General features: G+C 44.6%; 6 protein-coding genes across 11 annotated transcripts; 4 read left to right on the plus strand and 2 right to left on the minus strand.

Moving 5' to 3' along the window:
• The first annotated feature begins 2,215 nt into the window (after positions 1–2,215).
• Positions 2,216–5,681, plus strand: fam20a (FAM20A golgi associated secretory pathway pseudokinase). The gene is made up of 11 exons (XM_061264254.1): positions 2,216–2,734; positions 3,018–3,211; positions 3,273–3,323; positions 3,407–3,485; positions 3,549–3,641; positions 3,906–4,021; positions 4,338–4,518; positions 4,597–4,706; positions 4,776–4,857; positions 4,931–4,990; positions 5,058–5,681. The coding sequence occupies exons 1-11, from the start codon at positions 2,391–2,393 to the stop codon at positions 5,326–5,328; spliced, it is 1,581 nt and encodes a 526-aa protein (XP_061120238.1). The 5' UTR covers positions 2,216–2,390; the 3' UTR covers positions 5,329–5,681.
• Positions 5,682–10,530, minus strand: LOC133142753 (cAMP-dependent protein kinase type I-alpha regulatory subunit). 2 transcript variants are annotated; one of them, XM_061264257.1, is made up of 11 exons: positions 10,370–10,530; positions 9,161–9,365; positions 8,909–9,076; positions 8,752–8,843; positions 8,530–8,591; positions 8,425–8,471; positions 8,196–8,354; positions 8,063–8,123; positions 7,865–7,986; positions 7,694–7,775; positions 5,682–7,459 (listed from the first exon to the last, which is right to left on the minus strand). In XM_061264257.1, exons 2-11 carry the CDS (start codon positions 9,332–9,334, stop codon positions 7,287–7,289), a joined length of 1,140 nt encoding a protein of 379 aa, XP_061120241.1. In that variant the 5' UTR covers positions 9,335–9,365; positions 10,370–10,530; the 3' UTR covers positions 5,682–7,286. The 2 variants fall into 2 exon arrangements, with proteins under 2 accessions (XP_061120241.1, XP_061120240.1); XM_061264256.1 differs by having other exon boundaries at positions 9,161–9,370; positions 10,370–10,529.
• A 575-nt stretch (positions 10,531–11,105) lies between these two features.
• On the plus strand, positions 11,106–15,034 carry LOC133171323 (WD repeat domain phosphoinositide-interacting protein 1-like). Its single transcript, XM_061304585.1, has 12 exons — positions 11,106–11,545; positions 11,824–11,906; positions 12,064–12,233; positions 12,298–12,394; positions 12,456–12,553; positions 12,628–12,720; positions 12,790–12,860; positions 12,933–13,040; positions 13,328–13,492; positions 13,554–13,661; positions 13,742–13,881; positions 13,949–15,034. Exons 1-12 carry the CDS (start codon positions 11,466–11,468, stop codon positions 14,059–14,061), a joined length of 1,326 nt encoding a protein of 441 aa, XP_061160569.1. The 5' UTR covers positions 11,106–11,465; the 3' UTR covers positions 14,062–15,034.
• LOC133171320 (arylsulfatase G-like) lies at positions 14,420–24,826 on the minus strand. 4 transcript variants are annotated; one of them, XM_061304576.1, is made up of 17 exons: positions 24,753–24,826; positions 23,906–24,194; positions 23,644–23,817; positions 23,417–23,545; positions 22,955–23,118; positions 22,711–22,887; positions 22,345–22,478; positions 17,885–18,121; positions 17,590–17,825; positions 17,380–17,488; positions 16,876–17,007; positions 16,477–16,652; positions 16,336–16,416; positions 16,162–16,270; positions 15,909–16,032; positions 15,683–15,773; positions 14,420–15,584 (listed from the first exon to the last, which is right to left on the minus strand). In XM_061304576.1, the coding sequence occupies exons 2-17, from the start codon at positions 24,192–24,194 to the stop codon at positions 15,304–15,306; spliced, it is 2,643 nt and encodes an 880-aa protein (XP_061160560.1). In that variant the 5' UTR covers positions 24,753–24,826; the 3' UTR covers positions 14,420–15,303. The 4 variants fall into 4 exon arrangements, 3 of the variants coding, with proteins under 3 accessions (XP_061160560.1, XP_061160559.1, XP_061160562.1); XM_061304575.1 differs by having other exon boundaries at positions 17,380–17,491; XR_009718752.1 differs by lacking the exon at positions 14,420–15,584 and having other exon boundaries at positions 15,909–15,994; positions 17,380–17,491.
• Positions 18,671–22,253, plus strand: LOC133171322 (monocarboxylate transporter 7-like). 2 transcript variants are annotated; one of them, XM_061304584.1, is made up of 6 exons: positions 18,671–18,831; positions 19,366–19,596; positions 19,712–19,829; positions 19,929–20,057; positions 20,131–20,960; positions 21,031–22,253. In XM_061304584.1, the coding sequence occupies exons 2-6, from the start codon at positions 19,368–19,370 to the stop codon at positions 21,273–21,275; spliced, it is 1,551 nt and encodes a 516-aa protein (XP_061160568.1). In that variant the 5' UTR covers positions 18,671–18,831; positions 19,366–19,367; the 3' UTR covers positions 21,276–22,253. The 2 variants fall into 2 exon arrangements, with proteins under 2 accessions (XP_061160568.1, XP_061160567.1); XM_061304583.1 differs by having other exon boundaries at positions 18,673–18,831; positions 19,712–19,855; positions 20,115–20,960.
• si:dkey-21c1.1 (uncharacterized protein LOC100150256 homolog) lies at positions 24,818–26,490 on the plus strand. The gene is made up of 3 exons (XM_061304587.1): positions 24,818–25,402; positions 25,672–25,777; positions 25,851–26,490. Exons 1-3 carry the CDS (start codon positions 25,386–25,388, stop codon positions 26,106–26,108), a joined length of 381 nt encoding a protein of 126 aa, XP_061160571.1. The 5' UTR covers positions 24,818–25,385; the 3' UTR covers positions 26,109–26,490.
• The last annotated feature ends 33 nt before the right edge of the window (positions 26,491–26,523 follow it).

The following is a 26,523-nucleotide window of genomic DNA, read 5'->3' on the forward strand; positions in this document are numbered from 1 at the left end:
TCACTGGTCAACTCTCATTGGACTATTACATAACTTCTTGGTTTTATCATCAAACACATCCGGTGCCCGAAACGTCAGATTCCGGATTCCATTTGTAACCGCACATGCTTCAAGTTGGCAACTTACTGCGAGCTCAATCCATTTCCTATGTAATGCAATCAGTACTGCCCTCCTCCCACCAGCGCCTCTCATCCCTCCCATCACTCTAATGAGCCCACTTTAGTGGTGGCATCCAAAAGGCTACTTGGCACTGCACCAGGTAGGAGATAGGTGGTGACAGGTCATGCTGACTCATCAGAATTCTGTCTTTTCATAGCGGGCTCATTGGAGCTGCATTGGAGCAATCAAGGTCGTGACAACAATTTGTCTGTGGAGGTAAAAAAAAAACAAGATTCATCTCTTGTCAGACAGTAAGTTCGAGTCTGGAGTCGTTTCCTCAAAGACTTCCATCTACTCCCACGTCTTGATGTATGAGGCCAATATAAACATACAGGCCGGACAGTCTGGCTGTGAATACTTTATCACCTCACGCTCTTGTGTTACACCTTCTCCTCTCCAACTTTGAAAAATATTCCTCCTGCAGCCACATTCAAAGTTGCTTTTTTTTTTTTCCTTAAAAGTCAGACACCCGTTTTTTATTAGCTTCTTATTTTAGCCATTTTAAGGAGGCAGATTTGAGGGTTAGGCTCTGAAGGTGATTCCAGAGAATGATAAAAATACATCCACTGCAAAGAAGTGCAGTTGGACTTCCAAAACAGCTGTGATACTGAACCGGTATCATTCCAGTAAGCCACAGCTATGTCGCTATGGCCTGACTGGTGTTTTGATTGGGCTCAACGAGGGTAAATAGTGTGAGCCACCAGTGCTACACACGTTCCTCAGACGGTGCGTGGTGATCATCGTCGTCGTAAACAAAGTCGTAAATCCTAAAAACGGACTAAAATCACACACACTATGCCGACAAACTAGGAATCGGCGTCGAGGAAGTCTGGCGATTTTCGGCTCGGTAACAACGACAAGGCCAGATTTGAAAACGAGGAGCTCGACTATACTGAGGTTGAACTATTTTGTGCAACAACAGATGTTTAGCTCACAGGTCTCAAACTCAGCGTTCCCTTTTTAATCATCTTTTAGCCTGAGGAATTGTCGTGATGAGTCAAGAACATCTGGAGGTGCAGAAGAAGAGAAAAAAAAATCCAACAGTATTTCTTCATCACTCTACTGCATTTTTTAAAAAATCCCACTAAAGTCAGTTTACATTTTCTCTGTATGAATAATTGTCATGTGTGCACGTTTAGACTTGTGCACATCCACCAGCGGTCAGCTATAAAAGGAACGATCAAGTCGGTAGGCGGGAATGTGCCAAGCTGCAGAGTGCTTGGTTGACCGCGAAGAAAGGAAGCAAGTTATATTTAAGGTGCAATTGATGTGGAACGGAGAAAAAAAAAATATCAGTATATTATTCATTGTCTGGGCTTTTGTGTTTGTGGCTGAGAGTGCCAGCCGTGGAGACTTCTGTGGGCTTGCAAAAAAAAAAAAAAGTGAAAACGTAAGGAATGCTTTGATGGGAATGAGAAGATCATTTGCACAAACCCGATCGGGTTTCCCCTCACTGTAACAGTGTAAACATATAAATCACATCATGATATTATAGATTTCAGCTTTAATGAATGGGTAGCAAACGATAAGTCTCTCAACACGGAAGGGCGGGTGCAATTTTAACTGCATAGTTTCCATTCCACACAGAAAGCCTGATCAACATCGAAATCTCCACCTAATCACTTTCTATGCATGCTCTGATCTAGCTCGCAGAATTCTTCTCACTTTGTTTTTCCTCCAGGACGAATAAAACAACACCCAGACACTGACGTGTTTTTTTTTCTGCAGCCCCACCCGCGTGCACAGACGCGTAAACAGCCCAGAACCGGCGACACTTGTTCCAAAATACCACAACAACGTGTGCCAAGTTGAGTGTTTTCATAAAAAACAGGCGAGAGACCGGAGCAAGATGTTTACCTCCATGAAGTTGAGGAACAAATTTGTCTGGGTATTTATTTTTTACCAAGTAAATGATTTGCAAACATTCACTATTTGACTAAGAGCTAAAGTTGGACCTGCAGAAGTGTCCAACATGACCCTGCACATATCTGCACGCAGGCGCCTCCACCCCTCCCTCCCTCACTCTCTCTCTCTCTCTCGGATGCACACAATCTCTTCCCTCCCACCCTCCCTCACTCTCAGTGCAGCAGTTCACGGGAAACGATCCAGCTGTGGGCGACTTTTACCAATACACGCTCACTGCTCCTCTCAGTTCTTCAGCGACTGCGCCAGAGATGCCTCGCCCACCCCGGTGAGAGCCCCCGATTGTTCCTCTTCTTCCCTTTTCAACAATGAGAAAAGAACGATTATTATTGGCCGTAACCCTCATCGCCATCTTCTCCGCTGACCTCTACTTCATCCTCCTGCCTAAGCTACGCAACGTTGAAGGATTGGGACAGTTTTGCTCGTGTCGCCGTGGCAACTTCATCTTCCCCGCTCGGTTCTCCATCTGGACTTCTGTCCCGCTCCAGGATGTGTACGCTTCTGGACTCCCCAATGGGGGTTCTAAACTTGACAGCTTGTTCGCCCATCCTTTGTATAACATCCAGAACCCGACGCTGGAAGCAGAGGAGAGGTTGCTCCAGGTGGAGCTCCTGATGAATTACTACAGGAAGAAAATATCACGATGGGAAAGGTCAGCTTTTGTCTTCTTAGCATCCCTCTCACACGAGTGTCGCTTAATTTACGGCCGTTCAACCCAGCGGCGAAAATAAACACACTTTGGCATCAGCGCGTGATAACAAAGCTGGGAAATCACAAACAAGGTTTTTGAAAAACACAAAGATGTCTATGTGCTCATTCAGCAAGAGTGGAAAGGAACAAGAATTACGAGCAGTCAAGTTCTACTTTATTGCTATTTCCACTTCTCGAAAGCAATTTGTGGTTAGGTTGCCTTTAAAGTCATGACTCTTCCTCAGACACATGAAGTTGTACAACGAAGCCGCGTCGACCTCCAACATCACCATGACCCAACACCGAGTGGACTTTGACGTCGACGCTAGCTGGCTCAAGTTCCACACGGGAATTAGTCGCCATGCTCTGTACTCCCGTCATGACCCTGCCGTCACGCGGCTGCTCGCGGACATGCGGGACATGATGGTGGTCAACGCAGGTGAGACAGTTGGACTCACTTTTCAAGTCGCCGCCATTTGTAATGTGGGAAATTGTTGCAGATTACACTCAAGATGAGAAGGCCCTGAAAGGAGCGTGTGATTGCAGCCAAGGTAAGGTCAGTCCTCCTTTTCACATTACATGTCCACTTAAAAGTTATTTTAGGATAATGGTTGGTTGCTGTGTATCTATTCAGTGGTGAAGCCCAGTGGGCACCACCTGAAACTGGCGCTGAAGATGCAGAACTTTGGCAAGGCCATGTTCAAGCCAATGAGGTGAGCGCAGCCTCATTAACCATCTTCAAACTCGTAAATGATGTTTTTATACCTCTGTGTCAGGCAGGAGAGAGACGAGGAGACTCCAGATGACGTCTTTTTCTTTGTGGATGTCCAGAGACACAATGCAGAGATTGCTGCCTTTCACTTGGACAGGTATCCTTCACATCTTTCCAAGAAGTTCAGTTAGCCACATCGGAAAATAGGAGTGGTCTAATGCAAATTAAATAAATAAATAAATAAATAAATAAATAAATAAATAAATAAATAAATAAATAAATAAATAAATAAATAAATAAATAAATAAATAAATAAATAAATAAATAAATAAATAAATAAATAAATAAATAAATAAATAAATAAATAAATAAATAAATAAATAAATAAATAAATAAATTTACTTTTGTGGTATTCTGTTAGGATCTTGGACTTTCGAAGAGTTCCACCGGTGGTTGGCAGGTATCTGAACCTTACAGGCGAAGTGCTCCAAGTGACCCGAAATGATGACCTACGGGCTGTTTTCTTCACCTCACCTGGTAAAAAAAAAAAAAAAAAAAAAGTCATTTAGTATTGACACTTTTGAACTCGGCATCGTCGACAGTATGCTGTATTATTCGTAGCGGATTTGGCGCCGTCTTGCGGACAAATAACAGCATTACATCTAGCTCGAGCGAAAGAACTTTTCCGTTTTTCTTTTTCAGTAAGTAAATATTAGAAAAACAAATTGACTCTACAAATACGCCAAAACACACACATCCTGATGCATGAAGCCTAAATTGTAGCTAAATTAAGCAGGCCACATGAAATAAAGTTATATATAAATATATATATATTTTTCTCATCTCATTACAGCAAACAACACTTGCTTTTTCTCCAAATGCCTGTACACATGCAAGACAGAATACGCAGTTTGTGGACACCCCGACCTCCTGGAAGGTTCTTTGTCCGCCTACCTGCCCAGCCTCAGCATCGCTCCCCGTATCTCCATCCCCAACCCTTGGATACGCTCCTACACTTTCACCGGCCAGGAAGAGTATGAACCCCATTTGAATCGATCTTAGTAATAAATCAAAAAAAATCTGGATCATATGTTATCAATTTTCTGGAAAAGATGGCAGGTGAATCCATCCTACTGCGACAACATAAAGAAGCTTTATCCTTACAACTCAGGCAACCGGCTCCTCAACATAATCGACATGGCCGTCTTTGACTTTCTTATAGGTATGTTATTATTGTGAGAAATCTCTTTATTACCACACATATAGCAAAAGAAGATTTTTTTTTATGCAGGCAACATGGACAGACACCACTATGAGATTTTCACCAAATTTGGCGATGAAGGATTTCTTCTTCACTTGGATAACGCCAGAGGGTAAAATAATAATTTAAAAAATATATATAAATCAATATATACATGTAAATGTAGTACCTTGATGTGATTGTAGATTTGGGAAGCACAGTCAAGATGAGATGTCCATCCTTGCGCCACTCTCTCAGTGCTGCATGTAAGTTGAACTGCAAAAGAAAATCGACAGCATTCGTCACAAATGTTTATATTATTTGCCCCTGCAGAATAAAGCGGTCCACTCTCCTGCGGCTCCAGCTCTTGGCCCAACCGCAGTTCAGACTGAGCGACATGATGAGGGAGTCTCTGCTAAAAGACCACCTGCGGCCCATCCTAACAGACCCGCATCTCTCAGCCCTGGATCGCCGCCTCGTGAAGATCCTGCGAGCGGTCCAGCGTTGCACGCGCAAGCTGGGTTCCGACCAGGTCATCACCAATGACTTCATCGGAGCTACGGTGAAGCCTCGGGCCAACGCAGAGAGCAAAAAGGCCAGGTAGCAGCAGACGGTGGCAGTCAACTCTGCTCCTTAAGACTTCATGATGAAGTGCAGTCGTTTCGATTTTAATGGAACAAGCCAGGAATCAATACTAGATGCTGTGAAAGCTCCAGTGAGGGAATCTGAGGAGGTTCCGCGTGAAAGGCATCCATCTGCGCATTATTGACAAGCCTGTTGTTGCACATAAGCACATGAATGTTAACAAAAACAGCGCACATTAAATATAAAGTTCGCTAAAGACAAACAGGGTAGACGTTTTAAGACTCAATGTCTCCCTCTAGCGGCTTGAGTTGAAAATATTTTCATAAAGGCACCCCATGAATAACACACAAAATAAAACCCGCTTGAGTCAGATTGTTTTTACTTTTTTTATTGCTTAAACTGCCATCTGGAACAATCTATACCAAAAAGGATAAACATCTTTCCACATATAGGAGGTCAAACTGAACACAGGGAAGAATAGAAAAAGAACGGTCCTCTCATGGCCCATACCGATACCCGCTGGAACCAGCGGGGGTGACTGACGACTACTGTAAGCCCAGGAAAAGTTCAGCTAAGGCAAACCGGGACGACTACGGTGAGGCTAAAACATCGAAAACCGATTGCTGAGGTTGCGGCTATATACACGGAGACATTCGTCCGACAAACTTTCCCCTGTGGAGCGAGATGGACAGGAAGTGACTAAACGTGGTGTTATCTTTTCAGGTAAAAATGTCGCAGGATTGAAGGTGATCAAATCGCCATGACGTCACAAATGGAATTTTGTCGTTCTCGTGTCGACGATGCCAAACATTATCCCGAATAAGCGCGGAGAACAAATCACAAGCGGGTGGAAAAGACAGGCGGCGTTTTCCAGTTGGCAAAAAAGCAAAAAGTTTTCAATAAATAACTCGCTCTTAATACATAAATACCTTGAATGTCCTGAAATATTTTTCAAAACGCAATTTTGTAAGTTAGGGGAATGGGGGGCAAAAAAAAAAAAAAATCGCAACTCATTATTACACAATACAATTATATACTGTTGTGTCAATAGACAAGAAGCATTTATTTACTTTGTGGCACTGAACAGCTAAAATAGAATTTATGGAAAAATAAGTGTTTACAAAAGACAAGAGAACATATCTTTTTTTTTTTTTAAGATTACCATCACTCCAAACCATAAATTTAAGAATAGTTATTGAACTAGAACATTTTGATTACAAAGCAAGTGACCAAGTTATTTGGTGTCTACTAAAAGAATGGAATACTGAAATATACAATACTTGCTTTTTTTTTTTTTTACCCTTTCTATATATATTTTCTGATTTTAATCTTCAAGTAAAGGTGTTCTACTGATTAGCACAAAAAAAGGGTTTGAGGGGAAAACCAAAATCCTGTCTAATGCTCCAAATAGAAGGTAACATTGCATCTCAGGTGGAATGAACATTTGGCACCAGCCTCTACACACTAAAACTCAACTCAACTCATTCTACTGCTCAGGAAGCTGAAAAAAAAAAAAAAAAAAAAAAAAAAAAAAAAAGGTCTGACTGACATTTGGTGCGATCATCTCCTATGCTGGCGAGCCTCTGCTGCACGTGTCTAATGGGAAAATTCCAAAAAGAAAAACATCCGTCTGTAACAAATTCCCCATGTGAGGTTTCTGATTGTCCTGTCTTTGAGAGCCCGGATCTCCTAACAAATGTGGCTTTGCGTTCTCCGAAAAACAAAGCGGAACCCAGCGCGTAGCTGACAAAAGCGGCGTGAATGCAACTGTGCCTACACGGTTAACGTTACAGCGGCTGGTACAAGCGCTGGTGAACGGCTAAAAGCCACCTCCGGGCGGCTGGGAAAGAAAAACACGGGGAACTCAGGAGAGGAGGGGCGAAAAAAGAGGAAAGGAAGTGGCGGAAAGCAAATTGCGTTGGTGGACCCGAAGTCGAAAAGGGCGAGGGGAGGGGTGGGGGTCGGGGTCGAGCCCCTTCAGACCGACAGCGAGACGAAGCTGTTGTACTGTTGGATGTTGCGTTTGAGGATGTCCGAGCACGGGCCCAGCACGCGCTCGAAGCGAGGCCGGTCCAGCTTGACGCACTTCAGGGGGCCGCGGGCCACCACGGTGGCGGCGCGGGGGCGGTTCATCAGCAGCGCGATCTCACCTGAGTGAAAAGTGCAATGGCTCTTAAAAGGAAAATTCAGAGCTGTCACTATTCTTCAAATTAGTCCCAAGTTCATACTTTTTCCACATATTTCAAAAGGAATCAAAATGCCAATAATGCTGTGCGCAGCTCTGCCACACGAGGGCGGTATAAAATAATTCTTTCTAAAATGTGAACACTAGAAAAGAAACCATGAGTCCCAAATATGGACAAAAAAATTAAATATTTCTTTACCAAAGTAGTCGGATGGTCCTAATCTTCCCACTTCGACAAACTCCTCGTTCTCCGAGCGACGTTGCAGCACCGCAGCAGAACCCTGATGTAAGCACGCAACAAACACGCATGATGCCGAGCGTGAAACGGCCGCGGCTCTTTTGCGTGCTCCTCTTCAACGGCTGCATTTACCTCCAAAATGATGAAGAACTCATCTCCAGGTTCTCCCTGCACCACAATCTTCTGGCCGTCCTCAAACTGGACCGGCTCCAGGGCGTCGGCGACGGTCAGGCGCTCCCACTTGTCCAGAGACTCTGAGGGAATCAAGCACTCAGTTGTAATCACGCCAGAGTACACGCAGTGCGACAAAAATATTAAAAAAGGACGCACCTAAAATGGACACTTTCCTCAGGAATTCCTCGTACATCTTCCTCTTCCTCAAAGTGCTTCCCTACATTCAAACACAAAATGTCTGGTTAATATTCTTGGCCGCCATGCGAGCCAAGCGCCGACGTTTGGGCACCATGAGTATTCTCCTGTAGCTGTCTCTGTCGATGCCCCACAGCTTGACGTTGGTCTTGGCCCGGACGGTGGCGGCCCTCGGGGTGCCGTATATCAGCGCCAGCTCTCCGAAGCTGCCGCCTTCGCCGATGCTCGTGACCCATTCGTTGTTCACGTACACCTGGACCATAGAAGAGGAGGAGGCAAAGTCTTCCTGCTAGTTTCCGGTCATCATAAGAGAAACTACTCACATCCATCTCTCCTTGGTCAATAACGTAGAAATTGTCACCCTCATCACCTGCGAAAGGAAAATTGTAAATACGGGTCTCGATTTGGTATTGTCAAAACAATCCTACCCTGCAAAATGACGGTCTCCCCGGCGATGTAGGTGACAGGAAACATAGCGTCAAAGATGTCACTAAAAAAGAAACGTTTGAGAGTTAGTTCATGAAAAAAAAAAAGAAACTCCTCCCTTTTCTTCAACAGTTCCAAGATACAACAAAATGGGCACCAAAGCATTACTTTTATACCACAAAGGGCTCTATTAAATGCTCCCTGGACAAAAAAAAATCAAGTACCTCCTTTCATTGTCGTCCAAGTGCGAGAAGAGCACGTTCTTTTCAATAGCTTTGGCTAAGGCCGCCATTGTCTTGTAGTCCTTCGGAATGACCTGAAGAGACAACGCGACTGAAGGAACCTCTTCAACCAAGAATCTCGCTAGACACATTTGTGTACCTTTCTGACATAAGAAGCGGCATCCTCCTCCGTGTAAACCTCAGCGCTGAAGGCTCCCCGCCGCCTGCGACCCTTCACCACGGGGTTCATGGGCGGGGACACCTCCTCGTCGCGGGAGTCAGAGCGCGAACTGGCCTTCTGCTGGTTCTGGATCTGCTTCGCCTCCTCCTGGTGGGGAGAAGGGATGCAAGAATTAAAAAAAAAATCCTACAGTGTGGAGAACGTAACGTTCCATAAAGAGCGTGTACGTACCTTCTCAAGACGCTCAAAGTACTCCCTGAGGAAAGCCATGGGCCGCTCGGGCCTGGAGGTGCACAGCTGGACAATGCAGTCCTTCAGCAGCTGTTGAATGTTGTGTTTCTGCACGTACTGCTCGCACTCCCTGAGGCTGCGCTCCTCTTCGCTGCTCGTGCTTCCAGAAGCCATGACGACAAACCACAATCTTGCTCTATGACCTCTAACCTTGGGAATTAGCCAAGAGGAAGGGGGGGGGGGGGGGGGGCAGATGAGATCTTCTCAATGCCACAAGTTGCAGGATTATAAATGAGCACTGTGAGTTTCTGTGCAACCAATGGACAAAAATAACAAGAACGTGAGAGAAATAGAACCAGAGCGAGAAGGCGAAAAGACGTGTGATGTTGTTTAGCAGCAGGCCAGAAGACGGTCATATGATGTCTGTTTTCAAACCGCAACATTTTTCATCCCCACGAGTCAAGTTTGATATCACAAAGTCTGACTATAAAAGTGTCTCATGTGTTGCTTGCAATTAATAGCAAAAGTGTGACTGGCCTCTCATTGGAGGTTCTATACTTTTTGGAAAATGCAATCATACGATCAAACACTTAGAAAACAAGAAGTTGCTTGCTAACCCTTTATCAAACAGGAAAGCCTCGACAGTTATACTTCAAAACTCAAAGTGCAAACCACATCCATCCTGCCCTTGCAACACTATCGGGCATGTGTCGTCACCATTACCTTTTCTATCTCATTTAAACATCTAGTTTTCACTTGAATGTCAGCAATCTTTTATATCGAAATCATGACGATGCTCCGTGACCTTGCCTAAAAAGCGGCGGTTGAATATGTAGTACAAAAACAATGCGGTTGGTAAATCAAAATATGAAATAAATACTGAATCTCGCAAGTTAACATTGTGTGCAGTCTGCAATGACGTCTAGGTCAGGGAGTGCTTGGCCAACGCAAACCTCGCGAGCATCACAAATCCTCCATTAGATACTAAAACGCCGTGGTTAGATTTTCTTTACTCATACACTTAGTGTCAATTCCGCGTTCAAATCGCGATGGAGGTTTTGACGTATAGCTTCCTAGCTTCGTGCAAAGGCAAAGCCCTCTTGCCTTGACGCCATCTTGGGTTCCATCATAAACAAACGCGAGAGAAGACAAAACATATTTCACAGAGGTCATGCCGCGCGTCGGCGAAAAGGAAAGGGAAATACTCACAAGATGTAGTCAAATCCTACCGAGCCCTTCGACAGCGACTCGGGACGGTTGGTGTATGTGAAAGCTGTAACCGTTAGCAGGTTGAGCTCGGTTCGATCTTTTTTTCCCCAAGCCCTGGACCGCTGCCCCACCGGATACGACTGAGAGCCAATCAGCGGCGTTCACTGACGTCAATTCTCCTCGTTCTGACATGTGAGCCCGTAACCCCTGGCAACCTTAAAGGGGCCAAGTCCAAGCCAATGACGTCAAGGATCTCAGCTTGAACTTAAAAAAGTCACATGAGTTGTTTAAAGCATTAGATTATGTATATCATAATGACAGATTTTTCAATGCAATAATGTGTGCAGATTGTAGACGTGTTTGAATCATGAAGATTACACCTTAAAAAGCAAAAGGATTAGTTGGTTTAGTGGCAAAGGGGTGCACGATTTTAACGCATTCCTTTTAAGTTTGAGATACAAAGATTTGAAAGATGTGGTTGTTTGACGTGTTATTTGAATTCCGTTTGAGTTTTGTGACATAAAACCGATCAAAAGCACAGTGAACAGATTGATAACACTGTTAGCCAATGGAATCACCAAAACAGTCCACCGAGGGTGACGTTGACCAATCAGTGATTTGCTACGTCAACTTACTCGACTGACAGTTTCTTTGACAAATCAACTACATGCATTATACAAATTTGCGTGCGAAAATAGAAGGCGGGGCTTCTGTATGTCTCCCAGCCAATCAGAACGCACGTTAGAGTGACGCGTCCTCCCATCAGTTGTTATTGTTTTGCTGTATGGAGCCTGCAAGTTAATATTCAGATTAACAGTACCGTCGTTGTGTGTCACAGAAAAACGACACGATCGGTACCGTTGATCTCGTCCACGATTTAAAGCGATCGAGCGATCGTTCGCTGTCGTCGCTTGTATGCGTACCATCCGGGGCTAGTCCGTCCGGACATTCCTCTCCCCGAGGACTGTGAGCGTGGCGTTTGGAGTCGGGGCAGAGGAGGAGGGGAAAGCGGGGGTGCCCCCCGGTGTGTGGATCGAGCCAAGCCCGAGGCCTCTGAGCTTAGCCGGTGAGAGGACAGGGAAAAGTGGCGGCTCAGATGGATTCGCAAGACGAAGGGGACGGCGGCCCCGAGATGCTCCGAGGCTTCATCTGCGCCTCGTTTAACCAGGACACCACGTAAGCAACCTGAGGGCCTTACTTGCCCTGCACGAACCAAAGCTCCTTGACGCACCTGCACCGCAAAGACCTTTATGGTCATCAATCCAAAAGTGTTTTTTTGTAAACTAAATAATCTTTCAACTCCTTAAAGTCATTAAAACTGCATTAGCATAGTATAAAGTTATCACTCCCTACTTCATCTCAGCTGCATCCTCCTTAATTGACACTGACAGCAACTGGCCAAACCATCTGTCGCTGAAAATTATTCTTTTTTATTTTTTTGCATGGGTGTTTAGCTCCTTGTCAGTAGGCACCAAAACCGGCTACCGTCTCTTCTCTGTCACCGCTGTGGACAAACTGGACTGCATCCACGAGGGAGGTGAGAAAGCGCCGTCTCCTCATGCATACAAAATCGTTGGTATATACAATGAACTCTCTTTTCGCAACATTCAAAACGGAGCTGACCATAAAGCACGTTGCGAACCCCAAAAAAACAGTTACATTCAATTAAGGCTTAAAAAATCCCTCTCACCCAGTGGAGTGTTCCGACGTTTGCATCGTGGAGCGGCTGTTCTCCAGCAGCCTGGTGGTAGTGGTGAGCCAATCCATGCCGCGGCGGATGAACGTCTATCACTTCAAGAAAGGTACCGAAATCTGCAACTACAGCTACACCAACAACATCCTCTCCGTCAGGCTCAACAGGCAGGTAAGATGCTCCAACGGTCTTCTGGGTCGGCATTTGTCAGGATTAAATTTGCCGTCTCCGTCAGCGACTGGTGGTTTGCCTGGAGGAGTCCATTTACATCCACAATATCAAGGACATGAAACTTCTCAAGACTCTGCTCAACACGCCCACAAACCCGTCAGGTAGGAATGAAATGAAATCCCCTGTTAATCAGAAAGTAATGGCATGCTTTTTGCTTTCCAGGTCTCTGCGCCCTTTCCGTTAATCACGGCAACTCTTTCTTGGCATACCCCGGTAGCGCCACGATTGGCGAGATCACAGTGTATGACGCAAACAATCTGGTGAGGCCTCAGTTAACAAAATATAACAGCAAGTCATGACGCCGGGTGACGCAATGGAGTCCCTTTTCATTTAGAGCACCGTGACGCTGATCCAAGCTCACGCCAGTCCTCTGGCGGCGCTCACCTTCAACACCTCCGGCACCAAACTAGCTAGCGCCTCGGAGAAGGTGAGTCCTTCTCTGTAACATCTCGCATCCGCCGGGCATGGCCAACCCGATGTCCGCCTTCCTCCGCAGGGCACCGTTATCAGGGTGTTCAGTATTCCAGAAGGACAGAGGCTGTTTGAATTCAGGCGAGGGATGAAAAGGTTAGCAAACAGACAATTTCAAAATAGCCAAGACACCATCATAGGAGCTAATAATTTGTGTCTTATTCTTAGATATGTTAGTATTAGTTCGCTGTCCTTCAGTGCCGATGCTCAGTTCCTGTGTGCCTCCAGCAACACTGAGACAGTTCACATCTTCAAACTGGAACAGCACAGCCCCAGGTAAAAAAAATAAAAATAAATAAAAACAGATGTGATGATACTAAACAGGGACAAATAGATGCCACAAAATGGCTACTTTTGTATCAACTACTCAAGTCTGTCAATAAGATGCCACCAGATGGCACCAAAGTAATTTGGCTTTTTCGGAACAAAAATATATTTAAATTCCTAAACAGTGTAAATTACGTCAAACCACGAGAATGAGATTTATTACTCAGACTCATGTGGCTACAAGCCTGTTTTCAAAGCAACTTTATACAGTCCTGACGATTTCTTGATGTTTCTAGTCACGAGGAGGAGTCTCCCACATGGTCTGCGTACGTGGGCAAAATGTTCACAGCCGCTAGCACCTACTTGCCGGCTCAGGTGTCCGACATGATGCATCAGGACCGCGCCTTCGCCACCGTGCGGCTCAACATGTTCGGCCTGAAGAACATCTGCGCGCTGGCTACGTAAGTTCATCTATTAAACAAACTCGCTTCTTATCTGATTTTTGATTCTTTTCAACGATAGGATTCAGAAGTTGCCTCGCCTGCTCGTGGCGTCCTCGGACGGCCATCTTTATATCTATAATGTCGATCCGCAAGATGGAGGCGAATGTACGCTGGTGCAAAAACACAGGTGTCTTTACCAAACACAGGAAAGCTTGGCTCGGTAAATATTACGAGACAATAACGTTGATGGGAATTTTGACCCGGCAGGTTGTTTGACGACAGCGAGGAGCAGGTGGAAGAAAAGGAAGAGGAGACGCCCGCAGAGGTCTCCAACCAACCGGCCGGCCAATCGTACGCAGCCACCGTGGGACTTCCCTCCAGCCCGCCCTGCTCTGCCACACTCTTGGGTGAGTTATCCACCAACTGAAACATTTCGGGATTTTGACCTCAATCGACCTTTTCGTCAATTTCCAGGATACTCCGAGGAAGGGGGAGCCCAGAAGGGAGACGTCATCCCAGAGCACGAGTTCGCCGAGAGCCCCGTGCGTCTGGATGATGAAAATGAATTTCCTCCAGTCAGTAACTAGAATAACTCAACACTACTGATTCCTGAGATAAGGGGGAGGGGCTTAAAAAGCAGATTCTTCCTTCCACACATAACCCCTGCAGGTCAAGGGGACCAATCTTACCAGAAACATACGAGAAGCGCTGACCTTCTGAGTAGGTCAACATTCCCCAAAGTGGACCTTGTATGTTGTTCTGCTTATGAGAATAAAAATAGTAGAAGTGGTAGAATGACACTAATAACGCCGTAGGGTATAAAGTTTTATGAGAAAAATAACACTACAATTATGTGGGAGATGATTGAAAAAGAATCATGTTATCAAACAAAGGAAAGAAAACAAAATTTTAAAGTAGCTTTTGTGCAGAGTTGTCCTGCTGAAAACAAAACCAAAGGATGTGTCTGAAAATCTTCTCACTGGCGGTTGTTGATTTTTTTTTTTTTTAATAATATTTCTACGCAAAAGGCTTCTTGCAAATTATCTAATTGTTCCAGTTGAAGTCTGCAAGAGTTTGGATGTTTGACACGCGTTGTTTGTTTGTATTCGCTTCCGTACGGGCATTTTGAATTAACAAAAGCCTCGCCGTTTCAAATAAGCACATTTCAATCTTTGAAATATTGTATAACTTAAGGATGCAACTGTGATATGAAAGCAGAGACACTTAAAAGATTCTCCGGTATGTAAAATGAGAATTTCTCACATGAAGGAGCCAATGGTTAAATGTGAATCGCTTAATCAACACAACAAAAGGACGGACGGGTCCTTGAATTTCAAGATGGTTATTTTTATTCTACAATAACGCAAAATGACCATGCATATTTTAAAGATTTTTTTTTAATTTGATGTAAAATGTGTATATACCATACAGAAGTTAGAGACTTTTTGTGAGTCGTGCTTACAGATGATATTGAATTTTGCCAAAAAGTGGCGCTGTTGGGACACCTTCAGCTATTGTATACAGACAATGAAGAAACAATAAAGAGTGAGAATCAATTCACCTGAAGGTTATGTGTTATTTCTGAGCGGTGAAGAAAAAACAAAGACCTTGAGGAGATAAGAAAATGTGTTTTTGTTTTGCAAATGTTCTGAAAGGCCAATAAATGCTGAGCAAATATTTTCTCTTTACCTTATTGATCACACAGGCCTCTCTCTTTGCTCTTTTTGTTTGTTTATTTACACCCCTCCTCATCGCGCCTGGACATTGTACCTACCAAACAGCACAAGCTTCTCAACACACATTTCATCATCCTCGAAATGTTCTCGATGTCAACCCAGAGAGAGACAACGGCAAACCGGCCGCGTCGCTTCGCAGCAAGGCCAGGCCGAATCGTCCGTCGTGTAGTCGGCCACGGACACGGACGGGTCGGTGGCGATGTCCCATAATAACCTCTCCCTCCAGAGAGCCACTTTTTCCGCTGTGGTTTGGTATTCACGTGTTCCGACCTTTAAGGGCGTTTCCTCGGCCGGGTCACGCTCTAAATCAAATATCAACGGCGGGTCGTGGAACTCCTGCGTTCCGATATCACCGTTGCACGCTTTGGCTGAACCTATAATAAGATAGATTTCTGCTATTTAATCACACGTTAATCTCCATAACAACATCTGGGCGTTAGCTGGTGACCTGTTGAGTGAACATGACACCTACCGGTTAGGTAGAAAGCTTTGTATTTCCCAACCCGCACTGTCTGCAAGTCACCTAGCCGCCCTGCCGCGCCACCGTTAGGGTGGAAGAGGACCTAAAAATAAACCAGCCATTTTTATAGAACAGTTCACACTTGCCTCTTAACCCGTTTAACTTGTTTTTACCCAGCGTCCAGATTTATTGCAGACATAAACACTAAAAAAAAAAAGGGACGAGTCTCGGTACGTACCGTGTGACCAGTTTGCACGCCGCCGTGCAGGAGGGTATTTGTCACGTCGATGCCATCGTAGCGCCGGTCAGAAGGTGGCGTCACTCCTGCCAGTGATAGGAGCGTTGGGAAAATGTCCATTCCACTGTGAAAATGATTTTTGGTAACATGGGAAAAGTCTGCTTGCAATAGTCTAATAAATAGTTTTGTGTAAACAATAGCAATAGGAAGGCAGTTTTCTTTCACATGTTGGAGGAATTTAATCTCAACAAACCTCAGCAGCGCCCCACTGGTGGCGTTTGTGGGGATCACGCCGGGCCAGTAGGCCAAAGATGGCACCCGGTGGCCTCCTTCCCATGTGGTCTTCTTAGCTGAGCCCCCACCTAGCGAGGAAATTCCCGCTGTTACATTTTAAGCTAAATAAAATGCAACTCAGCTACTTGTGTACCTCTTCGAGTCTGCCATTTTCCTTGAAAAGGTCCCGGACTTCCTGCGTACTGACATTTCTGCTCCCAAGGACCGTTGTCACCTAAATGTAAGAAGGTCTTTTTCAGACCACGAGGGAAAACCAGCAGCAGACGGGACTTACTGGTGAACCAGATGAGTGTATCATCTGCGTCCGAAGCACTTCGGATGGTCCCCACCAGGCGATCCATTTCTTGGAGGCTGGCGGCGTACACTCGGCTGGCGGGTTTAAGTGGTGGGGCCAAAGGTACGTGCATGTGAGCGAGAGCTATATAAAGAAAATACGGCTGTCCTTGCTCTCTGCAAAATGTGAGACACAAAAATATATTTCAGTTGAAGACAAAAACATGCTAGGATAATAATTGTGTGTGCTGTTAAATTGTCAGTCTACATGTGTTGCTGCATGATTTGTGTTCAATCTGTGGCTTAGCACAGATGCTATTTAGCGTTAGCATTAAGCGAGTGGACTCAAGCTTTACGCTTGTTTTGTTGGGCCTCGAGATGTTTTTTTTTTTTACTTTACCTGGCGTGATGTATCGCTCTGAGAGCGGCAGACTGGTACTGTTGCGTAAGCGTCCACAGGTCGAGTGGTTGCTCCAGAATACTGCTGTTTTCAATCAGAGGAAGGCCCACTTTGGAATAGCAGCTCCTCGCTCTACAATTGCGATGAGAAGACTTTAGGCCATAGGTGTCAAACTCAAAGCCCGAGGGCCAGATACGGCCCGCCACATCATTTTATGTGGCCCGTGAAGATTAATTTTGCATTACTAAAATAACAAATTGTCTTTTTCAAAATAGAGATATTACGAGCAATTTTGATGATCATTAATGTGATCAACTATTTGAACAGAACTAGTTGAACAGAACTAGTCTCCAAAACTCGAAGACAATCATAATGACAAAAATGAGTTTGACACCCCTGAGGCACACAAGATAATACAGACCTCATTTGACTACTTTGAAATCTATTCAAAGCTCATCAAATACTTGCACACGTGGATTTTGAATAGAATCGAGTCCCACCCACTTTTGTGGGTCAGATGAGTCACAAGCGAGGCACTGTGGAAGATCATATCCAGGGTTGTCAGTGCATCCCATATCGTTGCTGTAAGGAATTCCAAAGTAGTAGTCGAAACCTCCTCAGGGGACAAGAAACGGGTTATTTTGTATCGAAATACAGCAACCCAAATTCCTCATTTGTATGGTTGCTACGCGGTAAGGTCAAAGTCCTCTTTACCTCTTTTTGTCGGGCCATATGGTCCATTATGGCCCAGATGCCATTTCCCGATCATGGCAGTATAGTAACCCGCCCGCTGCAGGAGCTGAGGCAAAGTGATTTCGGACAGAGGCAGACCGCCAACAGAGCCCACGGCAAAATTGTGAGTGACCCCATTCCTGAGTCCGTAGCGGCCGGTCAGGATGGAAGCCCGGGATGGCGAGCAGGTTGAGGCCGGAGAGTGGAAGTCTAAAAATCTGGATGAAAATATCAATGGGAAGACCGCCATGAGTCCGCTTTAAGAATTCGGTTCTACCTTAATCCTTGCTGGGCCATCAGGTTAAGATTAGGCGTATTATTGGCCTTCTGCTCAGGCAGGTTCACATCCAAGTCAGCCCAGCCTAAATCATCAGCCAGGATGAGAATGAAGTTGGGCTTCTTCTTGGGTTTCGGAACCCCTGATCCCCGCTCTGACATCAGGTGGAAATACAGGCCGGCCAGCATCGCACAAAAAAGCAGCGGCGTCACTCCCGCCGGCATTTTGTGATGAAGTCTGAAAAAGAGTCATGTTTTGGAAAAAAAAAAAAACGTCCTCCATGTTTTTGTTTACTTAAGTGAAGAACAAGTCAAACAATCAAGCAAAGCAATCCGAAACAAATCTGAGAGCGGTCAAATATTCTTATTATTCTTTGCTTTCAAACATCTTTGTTTTCTGTTTATCAAGCTTTCCAATGACGTTCAAAAATAGAACCCCCCCCCCCCTTACTTGCGTCTCTGATTAAAAAAAAATATAGTAAAAATGTCCTCAAAAGTGTATTTCAGATTTTATCATTAAAAATCTTTGATGTAAAACTTTTATGCCCAACGCAGTACACTAATGTAGAACGTCCCATGACTGTGTGTGCCTTGGGCCCCCCCAAACATCTATATACGCCCCTGGCCTGGTCCACGCTTACCTATTGAAATAAATCGCGTCCCGCTTCGTGCAAACGACTTCAATGTAAACACGCAATTCAAAATTGGAGCGCACCAAAAAAACTTTGCGGGCGCAAACAGCGCCTCCACACCATGCATGTATAGTTTGCAAGATGTTGTTTGGGTGCCTGTACAAGTTAAAACTGGTTGGATCCAGATCTGTCTTTAACCCTTAGCTTTCCCATGGGGGTGAGGGACAAGCGCGCAACATGTGCGGACAAAAGTAAAGCGGGTTGAGCAGTTTAAACACGAGGAACTAGTTTCTATGCTGCGAGTAGGAGCGCACAGGTGAGACGCTTCTATTTTGACAATTGGGAAATGATATAGAGTTTTTTTTTTTTTGCCCTCTAAAATATTTTTCAACCTAATAATAGAGTGGCAGAGTATTCCGAGATTGTGGGACATCGAACCGGTAAACACGCGCGAGGGATTGCGTCAGCTTTCACTTAAATTTGCCCCGTTGGAGCGTCACTATTGAATTTAATGTGCGCTTCTAATAGAAATATTTGCCCTATAGTAAAGCGCACCCGAGCCGTAAATAGAGTGTCGTGTAATATATATGGAGGCTCCATAAATATGCGCACGTGGCTTGTTGTTTATTACGAGCGTACCATTACCATGATAGAATTTTTTGTGTTTGTTTTAATTGTGTGTAATATTTGAAAGATGGTTGATATTTCTGTTTGAATATTTTTTTTCCATTATTTCCATAATGGGCAATATTGAGTAGTCACATTGTTTGATTTTACCGCAAAAATATTTTTTTTAAAAATTAAAAAAGTAACTATTTCAGAGCATTTAATTTTTTTATTTTGTTTTTAGAAATGGTGCTGTGTGGACCAACTTTCTTGGGGCCTAACGTGTACACAAAGCCCCCAGATGGAGGCTGGGGGTGGGTGGTGGCCGTGGTCTTTTTCCTGGTGGAGCTTTTCACCTATGGCACCATCAAGATCTTTGGGATTTTCCTCCAAGTGTTGATGGAGGAATTTGGAGAGAGCAACAGTCGGGTGTCCTGGATTGTTTCCATCTGTGTCTTTGGCATGACCTTCAACGGTGAGTGTTTGGAAATACATGAATCAATTTTTAACATGAAGCTAAAGAATTGTCAGATCAAGTTAACCGGTGAGGTGAAAGATTAACTTCAACGGAGCCATTTCTAACTGCGCAGGTCCTCTTTCCTCCATGCTGACTAATCGCTATGGGTTCCAACTCGTCGTCATGACCGGAGGTGTACTGATCTCCTCGGGAACCATCACTACAAGCTTCGCCTCTTCCGTCAATCAAATGTACATCACTTACGGCCTAGTGGCAGGTTTGAAATGACTCTTTTTGAAAAAGTGGCCTTTTGAGATGAGTCGTGGTTTTGATTGTCGTCCTGCTGCCAGGTCTCGGCTACTGCTTGACATTTTTACCCACGGTGACGATACTCTCACATTATTTTTCACGACGACGATCACTAGTCATCGCCGTGGCGTCCACCGGAGAGGCCCTGTCCATGTTTGCTCTCGCCCCGGGTAAGTTTAGAATCATCTCCTACTTTGGATGACTTATTAGCCGTTGTTTATCTTCAGCCTTCTCCTCTCTGAGGGATCTTATCGGCTGGCGTCGCACCATGGCGATGATCGGAGCTTTGCAGGGAACCATCATTATTTGCGGCGCTCTACTGCGGCCAATCATCATCCTACCACAAAAAATACAAGAGACAGAGACTTCTGGATCTTCTCCAAAGAACGAAGAAGCCCAAAGCACAGACTTGATTGGACAAGATTTTGTGAGAAACTGTCCCGTTGAGAAGGTCAACTGCAACCCAGAGGAGAAGACTTTACTAACAAAGGAAGTGAGGCCAGATGTGCAGCCAAGTCTGAAAAATAACTTCGATCCAGCTCAAGGGCAGAAGAACGATGTCGAAGTTGATGAGAAACCTTCGAAGTTCAAACTTCTGGATTTCTCCATCCTCAAAGAGTGCAGCTTCATCTTGTACTCGCTCTTCGGACTGTTTGCCACGCTGGGCTTCTTCGCCCCTCAACTCTACATCATCGAGCTGACCGTCAGTCGAGGTGTGGAGCGCGATCGCGCCACCTACATGCTCTCCACCATGGCGGTGGCTGAAATCCTCGGTCGATTCTTCATCGGATGGGTCCTGACACTGAATCGAATCCAGAATCGGAAGCTTCTCGTCCTCCTGGTTTGTGTGATTTCCATGACTGTGGACCTGGTGGGATTTACTCTAGTCACGGAATTCTACGGGCTAGCGGTATGCTGCGCTGTCTACGGGTTCTTCATGGGAACCCTTGCGTGCACGCACATTCCCATGCTGGCAGAAGATGACGTGGTGGGATTGGAAAGAATGTCCTCTGCTGCTGGAGTTTACGTTTTCATACAGAGCTTTGCCGGCCTGGCTGGACCCCCACTCGGAGGTAAATTTTTTATTGTCTAGCTCCGCCGGTGCTCGATGCGTCCTCTTAACACTTTTGTCTTCGTCTCTAGGTGTGTTAGTGGACGTGACAGAGAACTACGGGTCGGCCTTCTACTCCTGCGCAGCTGGCATGGCGGTGAGCGCCGTGTTCTTAGGCTTAGTGAGACCTGCCAAGAAAGGACGACTTTGCACGAAGAGAACATTCAAACCAAATAATGACACGCCTCATATTGTGACAGAAGGCGTCAATGAAGCGGAAAAGCTCACAGGCAGTACCGACGTTAGCGCCGAGGCGCACGAAGAACGACAATCATAAAGACATCAGTCACGTAGCCTGACATGCGGGTTCGACATGTCGCTTGAACATGCTGGCAAAGCTCATTTACGTCCTCACCAATCCTGTTTTGTGTGAGTGTCTGATTAAAGTGCTCGCTGAGATATGATGGCATCTTCAAAATGTTGGACAAACACATAAAACAGGAATAGTAAGAGGATAGATGAGCTTTGCCAGCAATCTATGATACATACCAGATATATAAAAAAAGTGTTTCTTTCTAGAGTATTGTTGAAATGGCTTGAATTTACAAAAATATTTGGAATAGTCTTTGAAGAAGAATTACCGTTTTTTTCCATGTATAATGCGCAAAATTTAACTAATTTATTGTCCTAAAATCTGGGGTGCGCATTATACATGGTTACAATCTTTTTTTTTTTATCTGGATATCATTCGGAGGCCGCCATTACAGATGCGCTTTCTTCTCTGCTGTTCACTTCAAACACGCTCCATACGAACACAATGCTCTCGTATCAGACGCCTGCTCGTTTGCTGTCACAATCTACCCTACACAAATCCGAAACATTTCTTCACTATTGAGTTTGCTAGCGCATGCGCAGTGATACTGACCGGCAGAATAACATCCGGTTGTTCTCAAAGATGATCTTTTTTCTGAAATAATTTTATGTTTACGGACTTAAGTAGGAGTCAAAATTTGGGTGCGTATTATACATGGGTACATGCCATTTTTAGGGTGCGTATTATACATGGGGGCGCATTATACATGGAAAAAAACGGTACCATCTAATAATGTGAAGCCAATGTAGCAGCAAATACTGTACATGAAATTGCACATGTATGTAACATTAACTCTTATGTTTGTGTTACTTCCGCCAAGCTCAGGAGACTCGTATGATTGATTTTTTTTTTTAATCAAAGCGCACATGAGATGTCAAAGATGCACTATTTTTGTAAGAAAAATATGCTAGCAATAAAGCAATAATGTTTTTACTCTTTAAATTCTATTTTTTTATTTAAATTCGTTTTTTTTTTCATCTGACTGTTAAGATAAATGTATCAAATTTGGAAAGTTACATCTTATCCCTGTTACCGTTTGGTGACGCTCAGTATATCTTGGCACTTCTTCAACCACAGTTTGGCCGTATGAAAAGCTTCAGTAGGTTTGGGAAAGGAGGTCACCGTCGTCGGTGACCTTGGCTCCTCTTCCATCCAGTGCAGTAAGGCCTGTGAAGCACAAAAAAAAAATCCCTAAAATACAAATAAACTATTATGTGGTAAGGCTGAATCAAAATCTATTTCCTGTGGAGTCCACATGGTTGTATATTGATTTTTTTATTTATGCAGAATATGTCTTGGCTCAATAAAGACGTCGTGGTGTAGAAGACGAGCAACATTCCAATAAGATGACAGCGTGAACATTGTAAAACGTAATGTGAGGTGACGCCTACATTTTTACCTCGTATCGCTCGGCTATGTTAAAGCCCGCTGAGGTCTGAAGTTTGCGTAAACAGATGGGACAGAGCTCCAACGGGCGTCGGTCGGACTCCTCCAGGTGATTGGAGCCTTGCATGACACAGCTCAGCCACTGGCAGTGCCTCATTCCAAACATATGGCCGATTTCATGCGTCATCGTCTGGCAAAAAAATCATTCCATTACTTTTTTTTTTTCTCCCAATTGAGACAAAGCGTGTTAGTACAACCTTGCAAGATCGTAACAGCAGAGTGCTGGTGATAGGGGGAGTGTAATGGCCGTCAAAGGCGGAATAGTCGCCCTGCTTTACTTGACACTGTTTCTTCACCCTTCCTGAATAATTTTTGCTGTAGAAGTTGTCATCGTACCTGGCAAAGCTGAAAACACCAATTCCTGCAAAAAAAATGCAACTTCCCCTCAAGGCTTAGAACTATTTCACTGGAGCGCCATCCACCGGTGACACAATCAAATTACACGATATTAGTAGACATCTTTTTAAAAGTATTTTTAGATCCAGCTCTTGGGCTACTTTACATTAAATTTGGTTTACAAAGCCCCTTTTATTTGCAAAGCTAACTCAACACAGACAGGAGGCGAAGATTAAAACCGGCAAACATGCTAACCGCGAAGCTACCACGCTGACCTGCATTTGTTTGATTCTCTGGAGCGAAATACAAAAGTAAAATCGTACCCTTATGAAGAGACGCTTGTCCAAATACAAAATTCCAGGAGTCTCTTGGGTACAGGTCAATCATTGTGATTCCAACCACACAAAAAGCATCCTTTGGCTTCCTTTTGCATAAAAACTGAAGCAGGTCACCTACCAGAGGATATGGAAATAGTCCAAACAAAGCATAGCTCAGAAAAACAAAAAAAAACACCACTGTTGTGTGAGGCTTCAAGGAGATATTTAATTACCAGTGAGCAGCTGAAGGTTTTGTGAGCTCTGGTTAATTCTGAATGAGCAGCCTGTTTGTGCAACTGTGACAGCTGGTAACCAACAAACAGGCAGCCCATAGAAGAATGCTTGGCAGTATTCTCGAAGCCATTCCACGTATTGCTCTGTATGGGGCCCGGCCTCGCCAAAAGAACCTGCAACAAAACAAGAAGGTCAAACTATGGTTAACAAACTCCCATCAACTTTCTAACAAAGGAAAATCATCTACCATCATCAACTAACCTATGGTCTGAATGTAAATCGTGCCACAGCTTGCACTTGGGGTCTTTCTGTCAGGATCTTTATAAAAACTCTCAAAATCTTGAGGGTTCTCAGGATGTGAGGGAATCCAGTCTGAGTCTGAATGAACAGTCACAGGTTGAAAAACGGAACCAGGATGCCCTGGATGCAGTCCTTGCTCTAAAAGGTGACATTCTTCTTTGGTGTACTGTTTATAGAGTTCAGTCAAGTCCTTGCAATTGGAAATCAATGCTGTTTGCAGGGTGTCTGGAGAGTGGTGAATCACTTTCATCTGTAGAAAAGTAAAAAAAAAAAAAAAACACCCCCGACATGACATTAATGTATGGAGCGAGTAGATATAAAATGCTAAAATAGCTTTGCAATCTAAAAGTGTTTATTTGGTGACAAGGAATTTTGATGACGCTTAATGTGGCACTTTTCCATCAAATCTGGCATGTACAGGAAATCGGGCTGTATTTATTTAGAATTGTAAACTAATATAATTATATTTTTCCCACTGCACGTCAATTAGATTTGTTTCTAACGCCGCTAATACCGCTAATCTTTGTTTATCCGAGTTAGGCCACTCATGAGAACATTTTATCATTTGCAATGGCAGTTTAATGTAGTAAAAAATAAATAAGTGCATAGGTAAAAAGGAAAAACAAAATATGTTTTTTGAGACCGCGCATTTTATGTGCACGTCCGTTTCAGATTGAGTTAAACGCCATCAAAACAATCTAAATAGATTTTTTTTTGTCTGCATAAGCGATTAAAATGCATGGCAATAAATATAAATAACTGAAATAGCATGCAAATTACGAAAATGAAGCAAATAAAAGGATATTACGTCGGGACTCGCAAGCTGCTTTCACGCAACGTCGCTACTTCCGCCATTGCTCGATGGCGTCATGACAACAGAGGGGCGGGGCTTGTGACGTCAAGGAAACGTTTGGGACTACCGTAGTTGACACGAGCTGGCAAGCCCATGTCATTTCAAAGCTAAAATGTCGCTTGTGTGACTCGACAATTTCAAAATTATCGTGCTAAATTGATTCATTTATAGATCTATTGGGTCTTTCCGAAGAACAGCCAAGCTCCCGTTTTCTTTTTTCAGCAGGGCGAGCGGAATACGACAGCGGAAGAACTTGGTGCAGCCGTTTTTTGGGGGGGTTAGTTAGCTCCCACAGTTAGCCAACGTCAACCAGGCTTTACTGTCATGCTGATATTTGCAAAAGATTTCCACTAGGGTTCAACTAAAAGCTATTCGACAGCGACGGAACAGAACGCTACGATTGGAAGTGTGATCTTAAATCTTAAAACCGGCTGCAGCCTCTCACACATACACACACAAACGTCAAATAAGAAATATGTCTTACAGCATACTTGTGGAGCTATAGCCCGAGTCAGAAGCTTTTTACTTTTCAATTCAGCTCACAGGGAGTGTCCACCTTTCTTTGCCACATCTAGCAAGACTGCAGCAATGCTGACAGATAACAGGTACAGTAACTACTTTTCTGTGTTGCCATCTTTTGCCCATTTCCATGCCAATGTCATGTTCTCAACTCCATAAAGAGCTGAGTGAATCATAACGTGATCATGTAACTGCAGCGAATGTGTGTAACCGTAGCTATTTTTGGTTCTTCTCAGTGCTCTTTTAGATCCACGACCCCCCCCCCCCTCCTCCTCCTTTCCACTCCTCACTGCATCATTCCTTCCAACACACTCATTTACATTTGAAAATGTTCCGTTTGTTTCCCTATGTACAGGAAACGCCATCGGAGCAGTGACAGTGAGGACAATCAACAGCTGAGCCCTCAGGCCAAGAGGTCAGGAAGGGGTCCGAGCCTGCTCGTATCCGATTTGGACTCCGAGGTACATGCGTGATGTTGTGCAATGTTTTATTTAGCAGTCAAGTAAAAAGCTCCTTTCTCTGTTTTGTCTTCAGTCTTCAAGCAGTGACAGCAGCAGCGGCATCTGCAGTACGGAGAGACCGATGGTGGTCACGAACAGGCCGTGCATCCACAGCCAGAGCAACCGCATCCCCCAGTGTTCGCCCAGCGGCAAGCCCAAGGACTCGGCGGTGTCGGCGCAGCACGGTTTCCATGGCGACGGCAGTACTTTCTCCTACGACTCCATCAACAAGGTCCTGAGGGAGGCGCACTTCAGCAGTCTACAGACGAGAGGGACCCCGGGTTCGACATGACCGACGACATCGCAGACGCCGTTTGACGTCTCGAGTCCAGCGTAGCCCACCGGGTCTAATCGGGATGAATGACGAGTGGGGACGTTTACATATTATGGGCTGTATGGCTCATCCCCGCCCTTGCCATATACCATTTGTGAAGACCATAAGCACATTTGCCTTTTCACGGCCCAGCCACTGTGGTTTATTGTGCAGTATTGATGTGTGTGCGTGGATGCGCGCGTGTGTGTGTGGACACGACTTGTGCACTTTAAAAAGAGGTATCATTCTCTTGACATGCGTGCATTTGATGTGTGGACATGTTCATTGGTGCTAATCACAAGAGAAGTGGGTTCCAAAGTGCTTGCAAAGGTAAATAAAGCGATGCACTTTACTCAAAAAAGCTGTCTGCGGTTTTTCTTACCCATCAAACATC

This window comes from Syngnathus typhle, linkage group LG18 (genome assembly GCF_033458585.1).
Source record: "Syngnathus typhle isolate RoL2023-S1 ecotype Sweden linkage group LG18, RoL_Styp_1.0, whole genome shotgun sequence".
Classification (NCBI taxonomy): domain Eukaryota; kingdom Metazoa; phylum Chordata; class Actinopteri; order Syngnathiformes; family Syngnathidae; genus Syngnathus; species Syngnathus typhle.